Raw genomic sequence first — 23,900 nt, 5'->3', positions numbered from 1 at the left:
AATAGTGGTAATCATTAACAAACTGTTTCCCATCCCCTTCTTGCTCCTCTGACACTGTAGTTGCCATTGGCAGGTTTTGGTGCACCGTATCAATTGCTATGTATAGAGTGCTTGGGGGGGCCCCATTGTAAAACTTGCATCGGGGCCCACAGCTCCTTAGCTACGCCACTGTACTGATCTTTTGTGTCTGTACAGCATCTTTGTGTGCAGCATCTTGCAAAGATTTCTGTCTGATTGGGAGCTCAGCTCCATAGAATAGACTGTGTAGGTATGGCCCTCATACTACATGGAAGGGGGTAACATTGGTCTGTGATCTTTCATTTTCAAAAGACTATGGTCTGATGTGTGTATGAGCCTTAACTCTGTGTGAGAGAGAGAGAGAGAGAGAGAGAGAGAGAGAGAGAGAGAGAGAGAGAGAGAGAGAGAGAGAGAGAGAGAGAGAGCTCCAAACTGCTGCAGCTTCTGTGTCCTGTGTTTCTGACTGAAGTGTGTGAAGAGAGCAGAGGAAATGTAACTTGTTAACATTTGTAATTGTCGCAGATTTTGATACTGGCTTTGCTTTCAGAGAAAAATACTCTGTAGCCTGATATGCAACTCTGGCTGTGCATTGAAACAGGCACCCCTTCTGCAATTGATTTGTCCCAATATAGCTAAATCCTACCCTCAATAAATTACAGCTTTGATATTTAACATGAAAAGTAGGAAAATGTTTACACAGTTAGGGCTGGTGCCAGGGGCGTAGGAATAGGCCCTGCAGCCCCTGCGCCCGCGGGGGGGCCCGGCCCCCCCCTGGGGCCCGCTTGGGGCCGTTTTGTGGGTGCTGGAGGGGTGGCAGCATGAGGGGAAAGCCTTGCCCACAGTCGGCGGGGAGAGGGGTAGTTCCCCCCTCTCCCTCACCTCGGGGCTCTCCCCTCTGTGCTCCCCTCCAGCTCGTAAGTGTCTGTGGGGCTGTGGTGGGCAGCGAGCGGCGGGCAGATACATACCTGCTTCCGTGCGTTCCATCGGAGACTTCTCCCTCTAGCGGCTGACGTCACTTCCGGAAGTGACGTCAGCCGCTAGAGGGAGAAGTCTCCAATGGAACGCACGGAAGCAGGTATGTATCTGCCCGCCGCTCGCTGCCCACCACAGCCCCACATTACTGCTGCCCTCATTACGATTTTCAGGTGTCTGCTGCCCTCATTACGATTTTCAGGTGTCTGCTGCCCACATTACGATTTTCAGGTGTCTGCTGCCCTCATTACGATTTTCAGGTGTCTGCTGCCCACATTGCGATTTTCAGGTGTCTGCTGCCCTCATTACGATTTTCAGGTGTCTGCTGCCCTCATTACGATTTTCAGGTGTCTGCTGCCCACATTGTGATTTTCAGGTGTCTGCTGCCCACATTACGATTTTCTGGTGTCTGCTGCCCTCATTACGATTTTCTGGTGTCTGCTGCCCTCATTACGATTTTCTGGTGTCTGCTGCCCACATTACGATTTTCAGGTGTCTGCTGCCCTCATTACGATTTTCAGGTGTCTGCTGCCCACATTACGATTTTCAGGTGTCTGCTGCCCACATTGCGATTTTCAGGTGTCTGCTGCCCTCATTACGATTTTCAGGTGTCTGCTGCCCACATTGTGATTTTCAGGTGTCTGCTGCCCACATTACGATTTTCTGGTGTCTGCTGCCCTCATTACGATTTTCTGGTGTCTGCTGCCCTCATTACGATTTTCTGGTGTCTGCTGCCCACATTACGATTTTCAGGTGTCTGCTGCCCACATTACGATTTTCAGGTGTCTGCTGCCCTCATTACGATTTTCAGGTGTCTGCTGCCCTCATTACGATTTTCAGGTGTCTGCTGCCCACATTGTGATTTTCAGGTGTCTGCTGCCCACATTACGATTTTCTGGTGTCTGCTGCCCTCATTACGATTTTCTGGTGTCTGCTGCCCTCATTACGATTTTCTGGTGTCTGCTGCCCTCATTACGATTTTCTGGTGTCTGCTGCCCACATTACGATTTTCAGGTGTCTGCTGCCCACATTACGATTTTCAGGTGTCTGCTGCCCTCATTACGATTTTCTGGTGTATGCTGCCCACATTAGGATTTTCTGGTGACTGCTGCCCACATTGCGATTTTCTGGTGACTGCTGCCCACATTGCGATTTTCTGGTGACTGCTGCCCACATTGCGATTTTCTGGTGACTGCTGCCCACATTAGGATTTTCTGGTGTCTGCTGCCCACATTACGACATTCTGGTGACTGACTGCTGCCCACATTAGGATTTTCTGGTGACTGCTGCCCACATTACGATATTCTGGTGACTGCTGCCCACATTAGGATTTTCTGGTGACTGATGCCCACATTGCAATTTTCTGGTGACTGCTGCCCAGATGGCGATTTTCTGGTGACTGCTGCCCACATTGCGATTTTCTGGCCCACATTACGATTTTCTGGTGAACACTGCCCACGTTACGATTGTCTGGTGAATGCTGTCCACGTTACGATTTTCTGGTGAACGCTGCCCACATTACGATTTTCTGGCCCACATTACGATTTTCTGGTGAACACTGCCCAAGTTATGATTGTCTGGTGAATGCTGTCCATGTTACAATTTTCTGGTGAACTCTGCCCACATTACGATTTTCTGTCCCACATTACGATATTCTGGTGAACGCTGCCCACATTACGATTGTCTGGTAAATGCTGCCCACGTTACAATTTTCTGGTGACTGCTGCTCACGTTACTATTTTCTGGTGACTGGTGCCCACATTACGATTTTCTGGTGAACTCTGCCCACATTATGATTTTCTAAAGGCCCACATTACGATTTTCTGGTGAACTCTGCCCACATTACGATTTTCTGGCCCACATTACGATTGTCTGGTAAAATGCTGCCCACTTTACAATTAATTTACAGTGAAACGCTGCCCCATTACGATTATTTGGCACCTATGGGGGGGGCCCCATCCAAATATTCGCAGGGGGGCCCAGTGATTTCTAGTTACGCCCCTGGCTGGTGCACACCAAAAACCGCAAGCAGATCCGCAAAACGCTAGCGGTTTTTGAACCGCTTAGTGTCATTTTGATAGCGCGGTTTTGGGGCGTTTTGCGTTTTTTGCGTGCGTTTTTGCAAGCGTTTTTGGAAGCGTTTTGCGTTTTGCGTTTTTCAGGAAAAGAGGTAGAAAGACCTTAAACAAGGGGTTAAAGTGCGATATATTGATGACACATGTCAAAACGCATCCGCATCCGCATCAAAATCCACTTGATCAAGCGGTTTTACAGGCGTTTTGCGTTTTTCCTATACTTAACATTGGAGGCAGAAACGCATCCGAAATCCAAAAAATGCCTCACCCAGGCATTTTTCGTTTCTGCAAAACGCCTGCCGCTCTGGTGTGCACCACCCCATTGAGATACATTGACCAAGCAGATCCGCAGCCGCAAGCGGATCTGAAAACGCCCAAAAAGCCGCTCGGTGTGCACCAGCCCTATCTTAGACATTATTTGTACATTGTCATTTTAAAACACTTGTTAGGGCATTGTAGTATTTTTAAAAAAAAGCATTTCTTTGTTACAGCCCACAGAACTCCTGCAATAAATCTGCAATATGTCTACTTCCTGCTTTAATTAAAGCAGATAAAGCATTAATATCCCATGTTAACAAATTAGCTGCAGATTCCTGTGCTGACAGCTGAGGGATCAAATTTCAATTGTGATTACTTGCAGGTGAAGGAGAATTTGACAGGCTCTTCACTCTAAACACCAACAGGGTGGATTAATCTGTTTTCCTTGTGTCTCATGCATTAATTGGTTTTAATTGCTTGTCCATGTGACCAAAAGGGGGGGGGGGGGACAGGGGGGGAGCAGCCAGATGTTGGTCCAGAAGTAGGAGCTGAATTAGTACAACAGGTATTTTCCTTTTTCAAAAACTAAAACATACCCACCAACTCTTTTTATACATAATATATTAACCACTTGAGGACCGCAGAGTTAAACCCCCTAGTGACCAGGCCATTTTTAGTAAAATAGGCCACTGCAGCTTTAAGGCCAAGCAACACAGCACACAAGTGATCCCCCCCCCCCTTTTTTTTCTCCCCACCAACAGAGCTCTCTGTTGGTGGGGTCTGATCATCCCCCAGATGTTTGTTAGTTTGTTTTTTAATAAATATTTATTGCTTTATTTTATAATACATTTTTTTATTATCTCCCCTCCCTCCCTTCCCGTAGCCGGCCAATCATGGTGATCGGCTGTCATAGGCTTCTGCCTATGATTGCCCATCGCTCTCTAATGTCCCAAGGGGACAGCCGTGTCACACGGCTGTCCCCAGTACAGCGCTGCTGCTGATCGCAGTGCTGTACTACCCTATTAGACGGCGGTTTCACCGTCTAAGTCTCCGGAGCGGCAATTGCCACTCGAGACTGAAGGCGGGGCGGAGCTCCGCCCCCGAGCAGGAGATGCACGCGCAGTGTGCGCGCGATCTCCTGCTAGCCCCATAGACGGCCGTTCACGCCAATCGCCGTGGAGCGGTCCTGGGGCTGCCGCACTGCTCACGCCACTTGGCGTGGAGCAGTCGGCAAGTAGTCAAATAATGCTCTACTTACTGAATATAAAAAACTGTGATAGTATTAGTGATTTTAACTTTTGGATTGCCTGGCTAGCATCCTTATTACTTGTTTACCAGATATAAATAAAGAATTGATTTTTTATTTTATGCCCGACAGTTACACTTTAAATTCAGTGACCTTTACACAGGTGCCAACATTACTAATTAGCAGTTTTTTATTGCCCACTCTCTTCTATAAACTTTCTCTTTGTCTGTATCCACCAGCAGAAGCGTCTTGCTTTACAATTCACATAAACAACTGCAGCAGGCTTGAGAAGGAAACGCAATGATTCTTGGCTTTATCACGGTTCCTACCTCCCACTAGTGTGGCTGATATAGTGTGATCCTGCACAGCGGGGTTCCCACACCTTCCCTCTGTTTACACTTGGCCAAGTCTCCACTATGGGAAAATCAATTAGGATAATAATTTACTGCCGGTTTTATTGCAGTGACTATCGGCTGTGTGTCTGTCTGGGGATCTGCAAGCTGTTATTATGAAATCAGAATAACAGTAACTTACATGCCGAGACAGTGTAGCGAGGAACATCGGTCTTATAAAATGACATGTGAGTCTGTCACTGTCACTGATGTACTTAGCTTAGATATTCAGAAATTCTCATTTACTAATCTGAAACCTGGACATATACTGTTCGATATTTTAGTGGAGTTGACGTTAGATCCCATAAAATAATCCAATAAAATAATCAAATCTAATGACAGTCTATCGACACTAGGACAGCTTGGATTAAATATTTTGATTGAAATACAGATCTATTAAAGATTGTTTAGGCTGGTTTTATATTTATTTTTTGTGTTGCGGTGTGGTGTGATACTCCTGCTACATCGCAAAAAATGTCAATCATATGATCCTGCGGCAAAGTGCGCCAACAGGTCGTATGCATAGCGCCTCCCCAAGTGACGTACTGCCTGGTGGGCAGTAAGAATGTCACTGGGATTCTCCCATCAGTCTGTGCATGCATAGGCATGCATTTTCCCCTCCCAAGTGACATATTTCCTGCTGGGCAGAAAGAATGTCACTGGAACTCCAATCGGTCCGCGCATGCACGCCGCACCGCACTCCCGTTGTTTACACTTACTGCGTTGCCCATAGACTTCCATTACAGCAGACTCCGTGGGTTAAGTGCGGCACCTGCGGTAACACGCTGCAGCCCTTGGGTCGGAAATTCAGTTTATTGCAAGCTTTCGAAACGTTAAAGAGGAACTTCAGCCTAAACAAACATACTGTCATTAAGTTACATTAGTTATGTTAATTAAAATAGATAGGTAATATAATCTCTTACCCACCTTGTTTTAAAAGAACAGGCAAATGTTTGTGATTTCATGGGAGCAGCCATCTTTTTGGTTGAAAGGAGGTGACAGGGAGCATGAGACACAGTTCCAACTGTCCTGTGTGCGGATCACCCTTCACAGTTGCTAGGCAATGTGAATAACAACATAGGAAATCCCATCATGCTTTGCACAGCATCAGGGTAAAAAAGCCCGGGCAGTTTTCTTTGATGGGTGGAGCTTAGCTAAAAATGCAGCTGAAAATGAGGCTTTGGTAAGAAAATTAAAGTTCTGATGCTGTGAAACTGTTAAAGAGAACCCGAGGTGTGTTTAAAGAATGTTATCTGCATACAGAGGCTGGATCTGCCTATACAGCCCAGCCTCTGTTGCTATCCCAAACCCCACTAAGGTCCCCCCTGCACTCTGCAATCCCTCATAAATCACAGCCGTGCTGTTAGGCTGTGTTTACATCTGTAGTGTCAGTCTCAGCTGCTCCCCCGCCTCCTGCATAGCTCCAGTCTCTGCCCCCGTCCCTTCCCTCCAATCAGCAGGGAGGGAAGGGATGCAGGCGGGGACTGGAGTTCTGCAGGAGGCGGGGAGAGCAGCAGACTGACACTATAGAGATAAACACAGCCAGCTCTGACAAGCTGTTTGTCAGCAGCGTGGCTGTGATTTATGAGGGATTGCAGAGTGCAGGGTGACCTTAGGGGGGTTTGGGATAGCAACAGAGGCTGGGCTGTATAGGCAGATCCAGCCTCTGTATGCAGATAATATTCTTCAAACCCACCTCGGGTTCTCTTGAAAGAAACACCAAGCCTTTTCAGTTCTGCTGAGTAGATTTTTAGTCCGGAGGTTCACTTTAAGTTTCTTCTTCAGGCATCATACAGAACTGGATGAGAACCTTTGTACGGTTCTGACATACTGTAGTTCTGTATAATGCCTAAAGAAGAAACTTAACGCAATAAACCATATACAGTTAGTCATTAAAGTTTTCACTGGATTCAACGTTTGTTGGTTTGATGTCTGCATTTCTGCTCCTCGACTAATGCTGGGTACACACGGTACGATTTTCCGTGCAATTTTCCGACCGTTTCGTTTTTTTACGCTCAATTCTGCACTCGATTCTGCGCTCGATTCTCTTATCTTCGCTCGTTTTTCTTACCTTTTTCCATTCACTTCTATGAGAAATCGAGCGCAGAATCGATTGGGAGTAATATCGGACATGAGGGATTTTATCAATGGGATGCATCTATCTCACGGAAAATCGTACCGTGTGTACCCAGCATAACAACGGACCACACTTCACTAGCATAAGAGATTAATATAAGCAGGGGCGTAACTAGAAATCACTGGGTTCCCCTGCGAAACTTTGGATGGGGCCGCCCTCCCCCCAGAGAGGCTAGGGGTAGGGCATTGCTGTACACAAGACCCTGCTGAACCCTGAATAGTGAATGTCTACAAATCTTTGTCTGCAAAACTTTGTAAGATTCCTTATCAGTGGCTGAGCAGATGCAGTCATTAGAACAATTGTGCAGAGAGCAGAAAGTTTTTTCTTTCTGTGCCATTAGTTGTCAGTATCTCAGGACAGCCCCCCCCCCCTGCGGCTGCATCCCTTGCAGGGTCTATTGTTACGCCCTTGAATATAAGATTTTCTCTGCTGGAGAGCACATTGTGCAATGCAGCACGGAAGGCATAGAGCAGCTCTGTGCTTTGCTCTGCTACAGAAGTGTGAAGTGCAGGTAATATTACAGAAGCAGGCTACAGATTTACTGTATTTTGTGTACACAGCATATCAGTTTCTGATAAGCCTGCAGTAACCTTGAGAATGTGTGCATTTGTCACTGCACCATACAGGCTCCGCATACTATATATGACAAGCAGGGAGTACGAATCATTCTGTCACCATAGTACATAGCATAGCACATGAACAACATACCATAAAGCTTTTATACAACAGTAAAATACCTGCCTATGCCGTCAGAATTATTGATTCAAAGGTCATTGTCTTAACCTTGTGCTTTTGCCCTTCTCACACTAGCGCCACACTAATTATAACGGCATACATTGACTAGCTTACTATTTACTGATTAATAAGCTGACCAATAAGCTTTGGGGCTGCTTTCAAATCCCTGCCTAAAGACCAGGAGCTCAGTATAAGCTGCTGTGTTGCTGGGAGAGGAATCTGAGGGTGGGATGGGATGACAGTAAAAGAGCGTATGGATTGATCTCACACTACACAAGGTATATGCTATTACTGCCATTCATAATACAGCTATAGTTACCACAGTATAAGTAGGACAGAGGACCGGAGTAGCAGGAAAAGCACTGCAGGGTAACGTCCTTACAGAAGCAAAATTAGTGATGCATTACATCAGCACCATGCAGTCTATCCATGCATATAAATCCACTCAGGGGTGAGCCTGGGGTGCCTGGCACCTGGGTGCAAGATTTTTTCTGGCGCCTATGGGAGTGGTTAAATTAACCGCGCCCAACCACATAACCACACCCATGTCCTGCCTAATCACACCCACACCTTCCACCTCTTTACGCATGCATGTGATACCCCATTCTTACCCCTCTTCCATGGGCTTGCTCCTGGCTGGCTTTGGCTGCCTGCGAGTCTGCTAGTCTCTGGACTGACTCAGGCTGAGAGGCTCTGCGAGTGCGACGCAGTCACACACTGCGTACTTCTGGCTGCCTGCGGCCACCCTACTTTCGCTCGCTGTTGGCACCTCCCCCCACCAAGCCCAAGCGTGAGGTAGGCTGCCTGTATCTTTCCCGTTATGCCGCCAGCCAGTGTTGCCAACCTTTCACGTTATTTTTTTACTGACAAATACCTAAAAATTTACTGAGAAAATATTTTTTACTGACAAAATTTCCACACTAAATTCACATAAGAGACAGCGTTTCACCAGTAAATGCACGTAATGACAGACAGCCTTTCATCAGTAAATGCACATGAGAGACAGCTTTTCCCCAGTAAATGCACATAAGAGACCGCTTTTCCCTAGTAAATGCACATAAGAGACCGCTTTTCCCTAGTAAATGCACATAAAAAGAACGCTTTTCACCAGCAAATGCACATAAGAGACAGCTTTTCACCAGTAAATGCACATAATGACAAACAGCCAGTGTCCCCAGTATATGTAGCCAGCCTGGACCCCCTTTAGTTAGCGAGTGACAGGGAGCCCCTTTAGTTAGCGAGTGACAGGGAGCCCCTTTAGTTAGCGAGTGACAGGGAGCCCCTTTAGTTAGCGAGTGACAGGGAGCCCCTTTAGTTAGCGAGTGACAGGGAGCCCCTTTAGTTAGCGAGTGACAGGGAGCCCCTTTAGTGAGAGAGTGACAGGGAGCCCCTTTAGTGAGAGAGTGACAGGGAGCCCCTTTAGTGAGCGAGTGACAGGGAGCCCCTTTAGTGAGCGAGTGACAGGGAGCCCCTTTAGTGAGCGAGTGACAGGGAGCCCCTTTAGTGAGCGAGTGACAGGGAGCCCCTTTAGTGAGCGAGTGACAGGGAGCCCCTTTAGTGAGCGAGTGACAGGGAGCCCCATTAGTGAGCGAGTGACAGGGAGCCCCATTAGTGAGCGAGTGACAGGGAGCCCCATTAGTGAGCGAGTGACAGGGAGCCCCATTAGTGAGTGACAGGGAGCGCCGTTAGTGAGCGAGTGACAGGGAGCGCCGTTAGTGAGCGAGTGACAGGGAGCGCCGTTAGTGAGCGAGTGACAGGGAGCGCCGTTAGTGAGCGAGTGACAGGGAGCGCCGTTAGTGAGCGAGTGACAGGGAGCGCCGTTAGTGAGCGAGTGACAGGGAGCGCCGTTAGTGAGCGAGTGACAGGGAGACCCGTTAGTGAGCGAGTGACAGGGAGACCCGTTAGTGAGCGAGTGACAGGGAGACCCGTTAGTGAGCGAGTGACAGGGAGACCCGTTAGTGAGCGAGTGACAGGGAGACCCGTTAGTGAGCGAGTGACAGGGAGACCCGTTAGTGAGCGAGTGACAGGGAGACCCGTTAGTGAGCGAGTGACAGGGAGACCCGTTAGTGAGCGAGTGACAGGGAGACCCGTTAGTGAGCGAGTGACAGGGAGACCCGTTAGTGAGCGAGTGACAGGGAGACCCGTTAGTGAGCGAGTGACAGGGAGACCCGTTAGTGAGCGAGTGACAGGGAGACCCGTTAGTGAGCGAGTGACAGGGAGACCCGTTAGTGAGCGAGTGACAGGGAGACCCGTTAGTGAGCGAGTGACAGGGAGACCCGTTAGTGAGCGAGTGACAGGGAGACCCGTTAGTGAGCGAGTGACAGGGAGACCCGTTAGTGAGCGAGTGACAGGGAGACCCGTTAGTGAGCGAGTGACAGGGAGACCCGTTAGTGAGTGAGTGACAGGGAGACCCGTGAGTGACAGGGAGACCCGTTAGTGAGTGAGTGACAGGGAGACCCATTATTAGTGAGTGACAGAGAGACCCATTAGTGAGTGACAGGGAGCCCCATTAGTTAGCGAGTGACAGGGAGCCCCTTTAGTTAGCGAGTGACAGGGAGCCCCTTTAGTTAGCGAGTGACAGGGAGCCACTTTAGTTAGCGAGTGACAGGGAGCCACTTTAGTGAGCGAGTGACAGGGAGCCCCTTTAGTGAGCGAGTGACAGGGAGCCCCTTTAGTGAGCGAGTGACAGGGAGCCCCTTTAGTGAGCGAGTGACAGGGAGCCCCTTTAGTGAGCGAGTGACAGGGAGCCCCTTTAGTGAGCGAGTGACAGGGAGCCCCTTTAGTGAGCGAGTGACAGGGAGCCCCTTTAGTGAGCGAGTGACAGGGAGCCCCTTTAGTGAGCCAGTGGCAGGGAGCCCCATTAGTGAGCGAGTGACAGGGAGCCCCATTAGTGAGTGAGTGACAGGGAGCCCCATTAGTGAGTGAGTGACAGGGAGCGCCATTAGCGAGTGACAGGGAGCCCCATTAGTGAGCGAGTGACAGGGAGCCCCATTAGTGAGCGAGTGAGAGGGAGCCCCATTAGTGAGCGAGTGAGAGGGAGCCCCATTAGTGAGCGAGTGACAGGGAGCCCCATTAGTGAGTGAGTGACAGGGAGCCCCATTAGTGAGTGAGTGACGGAGCCCCATTAGTGAGTGAGTGACGGAGCCCCATTAGTGAGTGAGTGACAGGGAGCCCCATTAGTGAGTGAGTGACAGGGAGCCCCATTAGTGAGTGAGTGACAGGGAGCGCCATTAGTGAGTGACAGGGAGCCCCATTAGTGAGCGAGTGACAGGGAGCGCCATTAGTGAGTGAGTGACAGGGAGCGCCATTAGTGAGCGAGTGACAAGGAGCCCCATTAGTGAGCAAGTGACAGGGAGCGCCATTAGTGAGCGAGTGACAGGGAGCCCCATTAGTGAGTGACAGGGAGCCCCATTAGTGAGTGAGTGACAGGGAGACCCATTAGTGAGTGACAGGGAGCCCCATTAGTGAGTGAGTGACAGGGAGACCCATTAGTGAGTGAGTGACAGGGAGACCCATTAGTGAGTGAGTGACAGGGAGCGCCATTAGTGAGCGAGTGACAGGGAGCCCCATTAGTGAGTGAGTGACAGGGAGCCCCATTAGTGAGTGAGTGACAGGGAGCCCCATTAGTGAGTGAGTGAGAGGGAGCCCCATTAGTGAGCGAGTGACAGGGAGCCCCATTAGTGAGCGAGTGACAGGGAGCCCCCCTCTAGCCGCCGCCGCTCCCTCCTTACCTGGCAGTCAGTCAGCCAGCACTCAGCAGACCTCAAGATCAGCGGCGACCCGACCAGTAAGTGCGGGCGCCGGACGCACCCGCTCTATATGCGGAAGTGATGTCACTTCCGCATATCAGTGCGGGCGCTGGGTCCTAGCGCCCGCACTATTGGTCGCCGCCTGATCGAGGTCTGACGCAGCGGCGGCGGCGGCGGCTACAGGGAGGGAGGAAGGGAGGGAGAGAGCGGCGGCCAGATGGGGTGAGCGGAGGCTGAGCGGCGCCTGTTGGAGACAGGCGCCTGGGTGCAATGCACCCGCAGCACCCGCCCAGGCTCGGCCCTGAATCCACTGTTATATCATACAACAGAAGCAATGTATAAGCTTTGTTTCTGTTTCAGGATATAACACTGGATTCATATTCATGGATCTGCTTCAGGCCTGGAACCCACTGAAATCAGCAAACGCAAAACGCAACCGCTAGCGTTTTGTCTGAGCGGTTTGCAAGCGGATTCATGCGCGTTTTTGGTCGTGTTTTGCAACATTGTATTTTTTTGCCCAGCGGGTGCGTAGCGTTTTGCGTTTTGCGTTTTTATCCTGATTGGTCCTGTGAATTATTTTTAATTTTGTTACAGTGTGCTGAACCGCAAAACGCTAGCAAAACCGCTCAGTTTAGGTTTTGCTGAGCGTTTCCGCTAGCGTTTCAATACTTTACATTGAGGCGCTAACGCTCCAAAAATGCTGCAGGTCCTGCGTTTGCGTTTCTGGGAAACGCAAACGCTCCTGTGGAAGTTGCCCCATCCATTAACATTAGCCCAGCGTTTTGGCAAACTGCTAGCGTATCGCAGTGCTGCCAAAACGCTGCCAAAAGCGCTCCTGTGGGTTCCAGCCCTCAGAGTCACTTTCAATGAAGCCTGAAATGAGAGAAACACAGAAGGTGCCATTGCTGACTTCATAAAGCGGACCTGAACTCAGAACTTCTTCTCTGCTCTAAAAGATAAGCAACAGCATAATATTGTGTAAGGAAAAAAGACATTTCTTTGCTACAGCTGATACAAATCGTGCAATAAATGTGCAGTGTGTCTACTTGCTGTTTTTAATGGAGGCAGGCTAAATTCTCTATGGGGTGCATTTCTCTATGTTTTCCTTGTATCCTGTGCATGAGTCTAGGTTCACTTTAAAGGGAACCTGAAGCGAGAAAAATTATTCAAAATAAAGACATGACGTAGCTGCAAATGAATATTATATACTAACCTCACCATCAGTTCCTCTCAGAAGCTCACTATTTTCTTCTTACAGTGATACCTTGCAGTTCTGACAATATTTTGTCAGAACTGAAATATACCAGTTGCTGTCAGTTATGTATCTGCAGCTGTCAGTTACAACTAAATGTGCAAGGAAATGTCCATGTTTCCCTATGGCTCAAGTGGGTGATATTACAGTTTAAGAGTGTGCCGACCAGGAAGCTGTTATGGGGTAATGGCTTTTTATAAAATGGAGGACAGAGAATTCCATTGACCACAGTGGACAAACAAGACGCAGGAGAAGAGAAAGTGATTGAGGAGTAGACTACACAGGAGGTAAGTATGACTTGTGTATGGTTATTTAGACTTTTTATTTTCAGTTCAGGTTCTCTTTAAATATTTAACTGTGAAGGACTTCCGCTGCCCACCAGCAGATGGCCTCCTTCAGCCCATGTTAAAGCGGACCCAAACCAAGCATTTTTTTAATTCAAAATATTTAGTTGCACCACTCTGACACATACAAAGATAAACAAACACTCCTTCAAGCCTATGAGCATTTCAGTGCATGCTTTTCACCCTTCTCTCTTCATAACTAGGATTATACTGGGGGCAGCCATTAGCAATTCCTCCTTTGCCGGACACCTCCTACTCCACCAGTCTGCCGGATTCTGTCCCGGCAATATGAAAGGAAGGGAGGGGTTCCTCCAATAAATGTAAAATATTGTATTTTTGTCATCATGCAGCTGAAAAAAAGCTGCTATTTATTATTATAATTTAGAAAATAGATTTTATTTCTGAAATCTTGTATTTTTAAATTGGGTCCACTTTAAACACTACAATTCTTAGTTTTATGCCAGGAATGATGTATTGTAACGCTCTGCATGTGGGTAGCAGTAACTGTGAAAGTCCATCTCATTTGAATTGAGATGGACTTTCACTGTCCACCAGCAGGTGGCCCCCTCAAGCCGATGGACAGACACTTTAATTCTCTGTTTCATGTGGGTGGTTTCCGGAGATCTAGGAACTTGAATCTTTCCTGTAGCGCTCCAGAAACCACTCACAGGCAAAACAGAGAATTGCTTTGTTTGTCCAACCGCTAGAGGAGGCCACCTACTGGTTGGCAGAGGAAGTCCAGTTCATGTATACACTGCAATCAGCAGGTGAAACATGGTAGCACACCATTACTGACAGCACCCACATGGATGAAAAAACGGGAAGATGTTATCCAGATCTTCACCAGTAACCTCATTCCAAATTCTCATTAGCAAGTACAGTAAAGGCACATTTAAAAAAAAAAAAACTGACCTGATCTGTTATCGGAATCATCGAACTCCACATTGAAGGAATGGCCATTGTTCCAGATGTATTTAGCAGTGGAGGGGTCATACTTGATGCTCAGAGGTTTCAGTGATGGGTCATACTTGGCTTCATGTGTGTTGATGTCCACAGGAGACTGATGGTCCCCCACAGCGTTGGGGAAGGAATGATGCCAAGTGTCAGGCCCTAAGACAAGGAGAAAAGTAAGATTAAACAAATGTGCTACTGCTGTATTATTACGTGTCCTAGTTCTTGTGGTAAACCTGCACATGGTCTTTTCCACGGACAGCTGATAGGCAGTGAAATGCCTCTCAAACTCTCACAACTGCTTGCTGCTGCCTGGTAACTGCTTGCTGCTGCCTGGTAACTGCTTGCTGAGCACACAGTTCAACTGCCCATGGAAAAGAGGCCTAAAGTTGGCCACACATTACTTGAAGGACACCTGACCGACCATTAGACAAAGATGTCTCTCTGATTGACTCTGATCAGAGAGGGAGCTATTGCTTGCTCACACACACTGCCCAGTGATTTCCAATAGATGTCATTATTAAATCTATTGGAAAATGTCCTAGCACCGCCTGCCGGACTGCCCCTCATGTGTATAAGTGTCTCCCTACTCCCCCATGCTTGTGCTGTGTGCTAAAGGCTCATCTCTCCTTTGGCTTGACTTCTGGCTGCCTCCAGTGTTCAGCGTCACCACGCGTACCTGTACCATGTGACTAGGGGCATGTAGTGACATCACAACATGCACCAGCGTCACATGGAACAGGCAGTCAGGTGACGGTAGACACAGGGAGCCAGAAGTCATGCAGGCGGAGAGGTGAGCCTATAGTGCACATGGGCACTGTGGGACACAGATATACTTGGGGGGACACCGGGCAGGAGGCGATCGGTCCGCTGCGGTCCCAATTGACCCTCTGTGATCGAGACTTTACCCAATTCCCAATAAACCTGTTCAACCAATTTCAGATGGAAATCAATCGCAAGATCAATTGGGCGGCCATGTTGTGGCACTGATTCTCTTCTTATTATCGAATCAGAAGGACAACCATCCCACACTATTGAGTAATGTATGGGTACCCTAAGGGTTTCAGAAGGATAGTACATTGGATCTGCATTTGTTCCTGGTACAGGCAGCGATGTACAGATAGGAGATGAGCGAGAGTAGTTTCACGAAAAGCAAAAAGCATATAAAAGTGGAGGCTGAAATGGTCAGAAACACATGAAAAAGGGAAACTGGTGCTCAAGGGAGCTGTCCATAAAAGAAAGTATCTGCTGTACATAGAAGATACACATGGAAGAGGAGGCTGTACTTGGAATGGGAGGGGCCCTGCTGCACATGGAAGGGAAGCCCCAACATACTTGGCTAAGGGGCGTAAAAAGTATAAATCCAGCCTTGCTCAGAAAGCTTATAGTACTGCTGGTTTTGATGTCTCCATACTCTACATAAAAATAGCATATAATCAAGATACTACTCATATTACTAACTACAGTAATCAGGCATGCAACGTGAGATGGCTGTCATTCTGAATTGAGGCAACCTTTTGGTATATGTATGCAAATCCATGCATCTTGAATGGCTACATTTGATTGGTCAATTTTCAAGCTGCATACACGGGCATACAAATATCATAACATTTCTAAAATCTTAGAATTATTTACAACTCACTGACCATGAATATTAAGTAGATTTTCCAGGGTGAGGCAACCGCTCCTTGCTTTTTATCACCATCCAAATTTGGAAACCAGTATTAGGCAGAAAGAGGTGAAGTGCCAAATAAGATATACAGCACTGAATTCAAAGTATGAGGTGCTCATTAACCATACAATCCCGCAACGAAATACTGGTAACCACTTCAATCAGATTAATGGAATTGATCAATTTTTCGGAAGGATCCCATCAATCTGATCTAATTGACTAGCAGGTTTTTGTCCCTTGGTGGGCATAGTCGCTCATTTCCACTTAATCACAATGATCAAATCGGACGATCGTTCATCTGCGGGATTGTATCGTTAATGGGCACCTTCAATCTAAATTTGAATTAAAGCAAACCTGAAGTGAAAATAAACTTATGAGATAATTAAATGTATGTGTACTGCAGCTAAGAAATAAAACATTAGTAGCAAAGAAACGAGTCTCATATTGTTTTCCAGTATAGGAAGAGTTAATAAATTCAGTTGTTATCTATGCAAAAGAGCTTCTCTGAGCTATTCAACCTACTGGATTAACCTCCTTGGCGGTATAGACGAGCTCAGCTCGTCCATGACCGCCAGAGGGCACGGCTCAGGCCCCGCTGGACCGATTTTCACAATTTTTTTTAAAACATGCAGCAAGCACTTTGCTTGCTGCGTGTTGGTCCCGATCGCCGCCGATGCGCTGCTATCCGCCACGTAACCGCCGCCTCCGCCGAGACCCCTGCGCAGCCTGGCCAATCAGTGGCAGGCAGCACTGAGGGGTGGGTCGGGACTCCGTCTGACGTCACGACGTCGACGACGTTGATGATATCATCGCGATCGTCGTCATGGCGACGGGGAAGCCCTTAGGGAATCCCGTTCAGAACGGGATTTCCTTACATGGGTACGCGCCGGCGGCGATCGAAGTTACACGTCGGACGCCGCACGGAGGGGGGTATCATGTAGCTAGCGCCAGGCTGGCTACATGATTTAAAAAATTTTTTAAAAAAAACTGCTGCGCCACCACCCTGGCGCAGGTAATAGAATGCCAGGGTGGTTAAATACAGTCCTGTCAGCCAAGAAACAGTGAGAGTCAGCTTGAGATAAGGTTTTCCTGCAGGAACGTTTCTAAGGGGCATTAGCTCTGCATTGGTTTATAGCTTAAAAAGACTGAGTGTGGTTTGAAAACCACAAATATGACAGAATAAGGCAATGATATGAAAAAAATAGCTATATAACTGAAAATAAAAATATGACATTCTTTTCTTTGCTACTAATGTTCTATTCATTATCCGTATTATACATACAGGCAATAAATCATAAGTTTTTTTTCACTTCAGGTTAACTTTAAGCCTCTGATAATAAGTCTGTATATTCCATTTCAATTACAAATGTCCTCCAGTGTGTCAGAACGGAGAACTATGCCTCAGGAGAAGCATGCCATGTACTGTAAAGCTTTCTCAAGGCCAAAATGCAATGAAAACCTTGGCATACCAGGATGATTCAAAGGTTAGTCAGTAACACTTTAAAAGTTAATCATGAATTTTGCAGACGATGTGTGCTAATATTAAACCATTCACAGAAAGAACACCGTTACACGTTGTGATCTGTATGCAACAAGTATCCCCACTAGGAAAGCCTTGTCTTGGATGGAATTGGACATTTCCTCAACAGATTCTTCTGACTATTCACAGCCTTGCTAATAAACCGGATGTGACACCAACGCTGCTCTACAACGTACAGTTATGTCTGTGTGAGAATGTCAAGGTCAAGCATGGCGAATACTGGAAGCATTTTAAAAACTATGAATTTATAACTTAAAGCAAACCTTAATCGAAAATAAACTTATGAGATAATAAACTGTATGTGTAGTACAGCTAAAAAATAGGACATTACAGTAGAATCTTGTTATAGTAAACTCTGATAAAGTAAACCTCTGGATATAGAAAACTCAGTCTTCAGGTGCCAGCAAATGTGTCTGTATAAATATACAATGGATGACCAATTCTGATATAGTAAACTACTTTTCCCGGTCCCTAGGAGTTTACTATAAAGGAATTCTACTGTAGTAGCAAAGAAAAGAGTCTCATTGTTTTCCAGTACAAGAAGAGTTAAGAAACTTCAGTTGTTATCTATGAAAAAGAGCTTCTCTGAGCTCTTCCACCAAACGTGGGTCGAACACATTCCTGTCTTCTGAAGCACTTGTACAACCAAGAAACAGTGAGAGAAAGCTTGAGAGAAGGTTTTACTGCAGGAAAGTTTAAATGGCCATTAGAACTGCTATGTTTTATAGTTTAAAATACAAAGTGTGGTTTCTAAACTGCAAATATAACTGAATGATGCAATGTTATAAAAAAAAAAAAAAGCTGTATAACTGAAAATAAAAATATGAGACTTTTTTCTTTGCTACTAATGTTCTATTCATTATCCGTACTACACATACAATTCATTATACCATAAAGTTTTTTTTCGCTTCAGATTTGCTTTAAATCTATCCATTGTCAATGCATTATAAGTGCACATAGTGCTACAGTATATCGAAGAGAAGCACTTTCTGATTTGTCATTACAATATGCAGGACGTACTGCAGGGCCAGAGTGTCAGATAAATGATCTCATTGAAAGTCTTCCAGATGCAATTAGTTTAATTTCTGCTCCCGCTGCAGTCCAGTGGGAGCCTCTGTGAGTTAATGAAAAGTCAATCCACCGCAATGAATAAACCAGGGCACTTTAGTTATAGTAAGTGGTCTACAGGCACTGACACCCACTCCATAAGGAAGGCTGTAGACATTAAAAATAGATTATGTTCTCCTGGCTGATCTCTCTAGGAATCTTCACTTGTTTTATGGGTTTGGGGATATGTGAACTTCACAGCAGTTAGCATACCGCCGGCAGGTCATATGAGTAACACTCTAAAGTAGGTGTCAAAGAAGGGTGACACCTGGCCCCATCACTCACCATTGTCAGGACCATATCCCCAGGAGTGTGACATGATTAGCTGCTCTCTGCTGCTCCTGCTGGCCAACTCTGTCCTCTGGATGCCAGTGAGTCAATGACAACCACCAGGCTTCTTCTTCTGGGGTTATATAGGGTCCCACCAGCTACATATCGCTCAGACCACGGTAGGTTTGATTGGCTGTCACAGCTCAGCCAGTTTAGGGGCGGAGAAAAAAACTAACCCCTTCTTTTCGCTCCAAGTCGATAACGATGACTTTATTCCTTTCACAGTCCCTTCTTGGACACGCCTCCCTCTTGCTCTCTAACTTCTGTATACACATTACAGATACAGGCTCAGCAGTGCCATGTCTCAGCACCCATAACAAGGTGAGACACTTCCAGATTTTACTGGGGCAGGTCATGTTTTTCCTAAAAACAAATCCAAAACACTCATAACTGCAAGAAGCAAAAAGGAGATGAGCAAGCATAAGGATTACAACTTGCACACAGCAAAGTGTTGCAATTCATACCTTCTGTTGCAACATGTGCAAAGTAGACTGTGATCTGCACTCACCAGCAAGGCTTGCAGTTGTGTAGAGAAGGCTGGGGTAGGGGTATACATAAACTTCCATTCAAAATCTCATCCCATAATTGCTGGAAATGCTTCCTATTATTCCACTTTGTTCAGCACTCTGATGACAAGCTCGTCAGGGCAAGTCTAGGTCTCCAATCACAGTCAGTTCTACAAGGCTTGCAGAATTTCCTTCCTTTCTGGCCAGATAAAGTATCTCGGTCAAGGTCACGTGTAGGTTTATCTGCAAAGTGACCCTCGCAAATTGCAGAGCTCAGCTTTCCACTATTCACAGTCATCCTCGATCAGCACCAGATAACCAGAGACAGCGCTGGAGATCTGCCTTCTATGGCTTGATGGGACGCTTGGAGGACTCCAAAGCTTTGCATTCCCCGGGAGATGCTAGCGGGCAGGGCCGGGCCGAGGCATAGGCTGGAGAGGCTCCAGCCTCAGGGCGCAGTGTAGGAGGGGGCGCAGAATTCATTCAGCTGTCATTCCTAATTGTGTTTGAAGCAGAAAGAAATAAGAAAAAGGGATACATAGCAGTCACTGCAAGCCAGATAACTAGATATTAAGGTGTTGGGGAGGTTGTGGGCCGTGTGGCACCTCTTAGTCTAATAGCAATCAGTGTGTGATGGCTGGGGTGGCAGGGATGGAGGGGCGCACTTTGGTGTCTCAGCCTTGGGTGCTGGAGGGCCTTGTCCCGGCTCTGCTAGCGGGGGAGATGGACGGCAGTCTGACAGCCAGAGGAATACATGCACCAGTATTAGCAGAGCAATGGCATCTCATGTGACAGATCGTATGTCTCATCCACACTACAGACCTGCGCTCTCCCTCCACACCTCTCAGCAACATCTAATCGATTGAGCACTGTAGGATCCTTCAGACACTTGCTGAGCACCCGAGTACAGGGCACGGTCTATAAAAAGCAGAGGATGCCCCCCTATCCTTAAATGACCTCAACTCCCTCCCTGCACCTACCTTCTCTCTAGTGGCCTCGGAAATAATGAATAATTGACCCCTTTCTTGGAACTGTTTCATCTATTTTTATTTTCATCAGGTTTTAATTTCGTAGTCAGTACTCCTCTTCCCTCTGCTGGAGAAATGGGAAAATAGCAGCATACAGATATACATGCTTTCTCTAGGCAGCGTGACTGTATGTACATGGCTCAGTATTTCCACCTAGCGGCCAAAAGTTGTTAGTTCGCTCTGCTTTGCATGGATCCCACAGCTCATTGGTTTCAATAAATGGTGATCATTGATTGGAAATATTCGACTAGACTGTTAGAACAGAACTCATTAGATACATGAAACATTTATTTTTATGGTAATGCTTGTCACAGTGAGTTTGTAAATGTGTCCATGTCCAACTATCTTCGACTGGATTTGTTAGCCTGTCACATACCTTTTATTATTTGGCATTAATAGATGAAGTACGCTTGACATTGGCTTGGAACTATAATCACAGCATTAAAAAAAAAAAGCTCCCGGAGTATAAATAAATAATTTACTGCAGATTTTGAATCTGTTGATCTGTTGATCTATTTTTAAACTTTGAAAATAAAAACACTGTGTATTCAGTAGCATAGAAACGTTCTGTGCTGTAGTGATTAAGGTACACAATAAAGTGTGTTTGAGAAGAGCACCTGTTAGTTTGTGCTCCACCTCTTGCCGATAGAATATCGGTAATCAAATGTTACTGATATTCTATAGGCTGCCATTACCTGCACCTCACATTAACCCTTCTATCTATGCCTATCACAAACTCTTTCCCCACCTACACCTAATACTAACCCACCGCCTACTCCTAACACTACCCCAATCTACGCCTAACACTACTCGCCCCACCCCCACCTATGCCTAACATTACCCCCCACCTACGCCTAACACTAACCCCCACATATACCTAACACAACCTCCCACACCTAAGCCTAACAATACCCCCCACCTAAGCCTAACACTAACCCCCACATATACCTAACACTACCTCCCCAGCTATGCCTAACACTACTTACCCACCTACACCTAACACTACCCACCCACCTACACCTAACATTACCCCCCACCTACGCCTAACACTACCCCCCCCCACCTACACCTAACACTAACCTAGCACCCACTCACCTTCGCCTAACACTACCCATCACCTATGCCTAACACTACCCATAACCTATGCCTAACACTACCCCCCACACTCCACCCACCATCTACCACTTAAGGTACCCATACATTATACAAGCAAATCGTTTGATTTTCCCTTTTACTTGACCTAAATGATTGCATAGAGAAGAAATAGAAAATAATATTTTTTTCAATTGATAAAAAATGATCGATTATTCAGGTTTTTTTTTTTTTTGTTTTGTTTTTATACAAATTTGATTGGATGTGTAGAAAAATAAGGTCGATTGCTTTGAAATTATGAAATAATCTAATAGATCAAAATTTTATTAAAAAAAAAAAAAATTAAGAAATTGAATTTTGTATGGCCAACTTAACACTAATCCCCTGCCTACATGTAATGCTATGTTTCCTCACTTCAGGTTCAAAAGTCCAGACTCTCTGGCAAACCAGAAAACATTCAAATAAGTTTGAAATTACTTTTGACCAACTTTTTAGTACAAATTTATTTTTTAAATATGATTTAACATTACCTCCTGGGTAAAAACGGTGGGTGCATTGTGATATAACGGTGTGCAGCATCGTATCTCACTGCATGCAGTGCATTACCGCAAACTGCACATGTTAACAGTAGTGTTGGGCGAACAGTGTTCGCCACTGTTCGGGTTCTGCAGAACATCACCCTGTTCGGGTGATGTTCGAGTTCGGCCGAACACCTAATGGTGCTCGGCCAAACCGTTCGGCCACATGGCCGAACTAAGAGCGCATGGCCGAACGTTCCCCGAACGTTCGGCTAGCGCTGTGATTGGCCGAACGGGTCACATGGTTCGGACCCGAACGTGCTCTAATTGGCCGAACGGTCACGTGGTTCGGGTAAATAAATACCCGAACCACGTCATATCTCCGCCATTTCTCTGTGGGTTTAGCTTTGGGTAGGCAGGCAGGGTAGTTCGCTCTCCAGCCACGCTAGCCAGGGTCCCCCCCAGTCATTGTGTGTCGCTGCTGGGAACAGTAGTACACCGCTCGCTCAGCCACACTATATATAGCATTGTTTACTGCCACTGTGTACCTCGCTCAGCCACACTATATATAGCATTGTTTACTGCCACTCTGTGTACACGGCTCAGCCAGACTATATAGCATTGTGTGTACTGCCACTGTGTACCTCGCTCAGCCAGACTATATAGCATTGTTTACTGCCACTCTGTGTACACCGCTCAGCCAGACTATATAGCATTGTGTGTACTGCCACTGTGTACCTCGCTCAGCCAGACTATATAGCATTGTTTACTGCCACTCTGTGTACACGGCTCAGCCACACTATATAGCATTGTTTACTGCCACTCTGTGTACACCGCTCAGCCAGACTATATAGCATTGTGTGTACTGCCACTCTGTGTACACCGCTCAGCCAGACTATATAGCATTGTGTGTACTGCCACTCTGTGTACACCGCTCAGCCAGACTATATAGCATTGTTTACTGCCACTCTGTGTACACCGCTCAGCCAGACTATATAGCATTGTGTGTACTGCCACTCTGTGTACACCGCTCAGCCAGACTATATAGCATTGTGTGTACTGCCACTCTGTGTACACCGCTCAGCCAGACTATATAGCATTGTTTACTGCCACTCTGTGTACACTGCTCAGCCAGACTATATAGCATTGTGTGTACTGCCACTCTGTGTACACCGCTCAGCCAGACTATATAGCATTGTGTGTACTGCCACTCTGTGTACACCGCTCAGCCAGACTATATAGCATTGTTTACTGCCACTCTGTGTACACCGCTCAGCCAGACTATATAGCATTGTGTGTACTGCCACTCTGTGTACACGGCTCAGCCACACTATATAGCATTGTGTTTACTGCCACTCTGTGTACACGGCTCAGCCACACTATATAGCATTGTGTGTATTGCCACTCTGTGTACACCGCTCAGCCAGACTATATAGCATTGTTTACTGCCACTCTGTGTACACGGCTCAGCCACCCTATATAGCATTGTTTACTGCCACTCTGTGTACACCGCTCAGCCAGACTATATAGCATTGTGTGTACTGCCACTCTGTGTACACGGCTCAGCCACACTATATAGCATTGTGTGTACTGCCACTCTGTGTACACGGCTCAGCCACACTATATAGCATTGTGTGTACTGCCACTCTGTGTACACCGCTCAGCCAGACTATATAGCATTGTGTGTACTGCCACTCTGTGTACACCGCTCAGCCAGACTATATAGCATTGTTTACTGCCACTCTGTGTACCCCGCTCAGCCAGACTATATAGCATTGTGTGTACTGCCACTCTGTGTACACCGCTCAGCCAGACTATATAGCATTGTGTGTACTGCCACTCTGTGTACACCGCTCAGCCAGACTATATAGCATTGTTTACTGCCACTCTGTGTACACTGCTCAGCCAGACTATATAGCATTGTGTGTACTGCCACTCTGTGTACACCGCTCAGCCAGACTATATAGCATTGTGTGTA

General features: G+C 46.7%; 1 protein-coding gene across 1 annotated transcript in view; it reads right to left on the bottom strand.

Annotated features, from left to right (window-relative positions):
- Window positions 1-19,147, bottom strand: part of LOC137519015 (carbonic anhydrase 2-like) — a 73,777-nt gene extending 54,630 nt beyond the window's left edge. The window contains exons 1-2 of the mRNA XM_068237589.1: window positions 18,734-19,147; window positions 14,091-14,288 (exon numbers count right to left, since the gene is read on the bottom strand). Coding sequence (XP_068093690.1) covers window positions 14,091-14,288; window positions 18,734-18,767 — 232 coding nt within the window. The 5' untranslated portion in view covers window positions 18,768-19,147. The remainder of the gene's footprint in view (window positions 1-14,090; window positions 14,289-18,733) is intronic.
- Between the last annotated feature and the right edge of the window lie 4,753 nt (window positions 19,148-23,900).

Source organism: Hyperolius riggenbachi, chromosome 5, assembly GCF_040937935.1.
Source record: "Hyperolius riggenbachi isolate aHypRig1 chromosome 5, aHypRig1.pri, whole genome shotgun sequence".
Lineage (NCBI taxonomy): Eukaryota > Metazoa > Chordata > Amphibia > Anura > Hyperoliidae > Hyperolius > Hyperolius riggenbachi.
This window is presented reverse-complemented; position numbering and strand designations above follow the sequence as displayed.